Source organism: Penaeus japonicus, unplaced genomic scaffold (assembly GCF_977035675.1).
Source record: "Penaeus japonicus unplaced genomic scaffold, GWHDUDI00000001_assembly GWHDUDI00000004, whole genome shotgun sequence".
Lineage (NCBI taxonomy): Eukaryota > Metazoa > Arthropoda > Malacostraca > Decapoda > Penaeidae > Penaeus > Penaeus japonicus.
The window spans coordinates 22,231,833-22,236,832 of record NW_028234406.1 but is presented as its reverse complement, the minus strand read 5'-3'; the positions used below and the strand labels follow the sequence as shown (position 1 = coordinate 22,236,832).

The 5,000-nt window shown below is 42.6% G+C and overlaps 1 protein-coding gene across 7 annotated transcripts in view; it reads left to right on the top strand.

The window, feature by feature from the left end:
- Nucleotides 1-5,000, top strand: part of LOC122262101 (protein PALS1) — a 245,322-nt gene that overhangs the window by 211,218 nt on the left and 29,104 nt on the right. The window contains exon 1 of one of the 7 annotated variants that reach the window (XM_086536344.1): nt 1,357-1,663. The exons of the other annotated variants lie outside the window; for them this stretch is intronic. Within the exon in view, the coding sequence (XP_086392470.1) occupies nt 1,629-1,663 (35 nt within the window). The 5' untranslated portion in view covers nt 1,357-1,628. Of the gene's footprint in view, nt 1-1,356; nt 1,664-5,000 lie in introns of those variants that run through there. 7 annotated transcript variants of the gene reach the window in all.

Here is a 5,000-nt window from a genome sequence, read left to right as displayed (position 1 = left end):
TAGGTTGGAATTCTGGATGAAGGCTGTTTGTATGAAGCACCGGGCCTCTCACGGCTTAGAGGTTCGAGGTTCTAAGAAAGGTTTAAATTCTTTTTTTTACAGCGGATTGTAGATTAGATTTATATATGGTTTTAAAGAAAAAAAAATCACATCGATTTGGGTTGAATTTTGTATCGGTCTCTTACAGCACAATGACAAGAGGAATTAATGATGATTCTAATACTCTATGCTTATTCAAAATATGACTATAAACCATCTCCCTGTCACAAGTGTTTCAAGGAGCTGTGACGAATTTCAGCATTAGAGTTATCATGCAGACGAGAGCTCGAATACGGCGAGAGATAACAAAATATATTTAGCCCTGGCCAGGAATCTCCTCTTACGCTTGTCGAGTGCTGAAGTACCTTGGGAAACCATCGCCGTATATATTCACTACATAACTTTTGATGACCAGGGTATATGACCTCCATCACACTCGTTAGAAAAACAAACAGTCTACTCCACGGTTCTTCAAAGTACGGGTGATCAGTGTCTCGCAAAAATAAAATAAAATAAAATAAGCAGCGCATATAAAAAAAAAAAAAAAAAAATATATATATATATATGTATGTATATATACATATATATAATTTATTTATATATATATATATACATACAATATGCTTCTTTATCTACATATATATATTAATTGATTGATTAGTGAAAAAAAACATGAAGTGTGAGTAGCACAAAGAAAGAAAAAAAAAGTTTGAACACTGGTCCACTCAACTTTTCCTCTTCTCATATCCTGCACAAATAATTATCACACTCACAAGGTCTTCGCCATCACTACGTAGCCCCCCCCCCCTCAAAAAAGAAAAGCTCCCCCACGCGATGCCTTGGCCACCAATCGCTCAGCCGCGTTGCGTCGTCTGCTTCTCGTGCGCCCAGTTCATCCTCCGATGCCAGTGATTAACATGTTAGTTACTCGAGATCACACAGATAATTAGCGAGTGGGCCTAATTAACAAGACATATTTATGACCCGCATGCATATTGTGAAGTATTTATGAATGGACCCCTGTCCTGGCAGACAGTTTATGCTTATGCTCGCTTTGAATGTAAACCTGCGCACAGAAGTTAACCTCACAGTGGAAAGTTGAAAAAATTGTTCGCATCCATTTTTTACCACATACAAAATATTAATTCCCTTAAACTCGACTTCGAATAAGGGTAGAAATATAATACAAACATCACACGTAAAAGGCAGCGCAAAAAGTGTTCCGCGTGTATATATATCGGCGTGTGTACACAGTGTAAACAAAAGCGGTCCGTTCGAGCCTGGCGACTTGCCCGAGCGAACATATATGAACACCTGCTATTTTGCTGAGGCAGAGGAAGGTCGTATGCGCTTTGCTTGTGCCTGAGGTGAAACGTCTTGCATTTTCTGCTTGCAAGACTCTTAAACATTTGACAGGAAGGCAGTATGACTTGTTGTGAAGTGATAGTTTTTTTATTTTTGATATTTTAGCCAATGAATTCTTGGTATTTGGAAAGTAAACAGTGCGAGTGGCTGAGGCTGGTGAACTAACTCGCTAGACTTTGGGTGCCTTGCACTAGTGAGGGTATTTTGCTTTTGCAAAAGGTATTATGTACGTCGCTCTTCTACCGCATCATGACACAAGGTAATGGTTTTGTTTGTTAGTTTTTTTACACATACGCACGTACATACAAACATACATACATACATACATACATACATACTATATACAAACTACATACATACTACATACATACTACATACATACACATACACACACATACACACACATATACGTACACACATACAGACCAAGGACTCACGCGTAATAACAAACGCAGTAATACACTCAAACACACTGTGACATATACAAACAGACCGTAAACATATAGTGACACACTCAAGCACAAGTGACACTTTGACAGATTGACACATTCATACACAAAGTGACATACAGTAACAGATTGACACACTTGGTAACGCAGATTGACACACTCAGACACAAAATGACACAGTAACACGAAGTGACAACCAGCGACACACATTGACACAGCATCACAGACTAGTCGGTGCATGGAAAAACACAGCACATTACACAGCGACATAAGATTCTACATGCGATTAGTTATCCTAATAATCTCTCTCTCTCTCCCTCTCTCTCTCCCTCTCCCTCTCCCTCTCCCTCTCCCTCCCTCCCTCCCTCCCCCTCTCTCTCTCTCCCTCCCTCCCTCCCCCCCCCTCCCTCCCTCTCCCTCCCTCTCCCTCCCTCTCTCTCTCTCTCCCTCCCTCCCTCCCTCTCCCTCTCTCCTCTCTCCCCTCTCCCTCTCTCTCTCTCCTCTTTCTCTCTCACTCCTCTCTCACTCCTCTCTCTCTCTCTCTCTCTCTCTCTCTCTCTCTCTCTCTCTCTCTCTCTCTCTCTCTCTCTCTCTCTCTCTCTCTCTCTCTCTCTCTCTCTCTCTCTCTCTCTCTCTCTCTAAGTTTCTCATCCAATGAATAACGAGAAACGCACAGAAATACAAGGCGGAAAAGGAAAACGTAAACCAGTAAGAGGAAGACAGACGAACAGACAGACAGACAGACAGACAGGCTGACTCGCACACAGACCAACCAACCAACCTTGATACAGCCTGGACTTTTACGAGGGTCACCGAATGGCTTCTGGGAGATATTCTTACACTATCTGCTCCGTGTGACGCCTTGGTTCAGAAGAGGTCTTGTTTAACATGCAAGACGGTTGGAGCCGCGGTTAGTTTGAGAGAGAGAGAGAGAGAGATAGAAAGGGAGAGAGAGAGGGGGTGGGGAAGGAGAGAGAGGGAGGGGAAGTGGAGAAGCAGAGAGGGAGGGGAAGTGGAGAAGGAGAGAGGGAGGGGAAGTGGAGAAGGAGAGAGGGAGGGGAAGTGGAGAAGGAGAGAAGGATGGGGGTGGAGAAGGAGAGAGAGAGGGAGTGAAGGAGGAGAGGGTGGGAGGGTGGAGAACGAGAGAGGGAGAGGGGTGGAGAGAGAGTGGGAGAAAAGAGAGAGGGGGGAGGGAGGGGTCACATAGGGGATTGACCAGTACCTTTCGTTCAGCTATTATTTTTATTTTTCAACGAGGTGAGGATGCAGTTAAGGTTGGTGATGATTAATCAATGTAACATCAGTAGATTTAAGAAATAATCGTTGCCAACCTTTCAATTATCAGATAATTATCACATTGATCATGCTGTTACACACCTCTGGGAAACTTGTTGAGTGAGGGTATTGCGAATGAAACTTATCGTGTGGCAGGAGGATCGGGTTTCGCCTTTGAGGACGAAAGAGTAGCTTAATGTGGAATGAAAAGTGTGTGTAAAGAATCCAAGATCGTAATGAACACTCATTTCTTTATTTCCCTTATATCATCGTCTATATGCCGATGTACTTAATCCAGCAATACACTATAACACTTAAGTGTACGTCGTATGGTACCTAGGCTGTTTACCATTCATAGACTTAGCTGTGAAGTCAATCATTTCTGACAGATTTGATTGTGATTATCATTTTTTTTACCAACTGCGTAATTTTGGTTAATGGAAGCGAGTTTATGGTAAAGGACATTTAGATATAGAATTATATGGCTAGTCGATTAAACAGCTTGATTTTTAAGAGACCGTAATGCCGTATACCTGTTTAGAGTACGGGTTCCATATTGTTCTCGAATATGAAATTTTGAGATTAGGTTACTTGACTAAAGATGTACAATTAAAAAAGAAAGAAAAAATTATATTTATATGTATATAGGTGAAGACGGGAGGAAGAGATCCCCCCCCCCCCCCAAGCGCTTTTATTACCATGAAGACAATAACATATCCGCGTGCGGAAGGCAGTGATAGCGCGCCGAGGCACTCAACTGCTGCAAATCTTGTACAACCCCAAATTACGCCAAGAGCACTACCCCCCCACCCCCCTCAACTCTTACCTCCAGGCTCTGCCCTGACGCCCTCCCACTAGAGACATCCTTTGGTGTTGCTTCATGCTGATGCCGCTGCTATACATTTGTAGGAAACTTGTACACACATGGGAATGAAATCTATCGTGCTCAGATATTCGCGTCTGGGGATGGTGTGACTCGTATGTGTAATGCATTGCACATATTTGTATATAGTATCTAAAAGGAATTGCTTTTTTAGGTTAGCAAGTGCTATCCCATGTACATCAAACGTATAAAAAGGGTAGGAATGAGAATGAATAATTGTCTTAAACGTGGAAACATTCATTCTCAGTGATACGATTCGGTCGCATCAACCACTCTCTGGGCTTTAGCCTTTGTCAACAGCAGACGTGCCGACCAACAGAGCATCGACGCCACGTTGGTCCCGAGCGCCGGTGAAGCACGACCGAGACCAGCGTTAAGCACACAGGAAGTCTTCCTTGCGCTCCATTCGCTTCAGCCTTCGGTGCTTTTGAGGGCCATAATTTTATTACCGTTTTTTTCCCTTCTCTCTTTTGAAAAGTATTCGCCGCAATACAGAAGAGATTCTTCGCGGAAACACATACATTGTGTACTTTGGTATGAGTACGGCGGAAGTGTTTCGAGGTTAGCGTATGTGAAGGTCTGCCACCTGCCGCTGTACTCCTGAGATCCATAAAAAGAACCACAAAAATCATGCCGGCCGTTGCCCATGTGTTCGTCGTAAATCCAGTCGATCATGGGAATCTGGTAGAAAATCGATTTACACTAACACACGCACGCACGCAAGGACGCCACACGCACACACACCTAAACAACGAAACGGATATCATTAGACCTTTTATTTGAGGATTGGGAATGTCAATGTGATCTTATATTGAATATGGTTGCGGGATAGGCCTATATTTTTATTATGTGTGTGATTTTATATTTCATTATTTATTAATGATTGTTTTCCCTTTATTTTCAGGTACGTGTGTGATAGGTTGTGATACAGAGAGAAATATTGGTATACGTAGGTAAGTTTGAAATTTCTCCACGTATAGTTTAGGTTA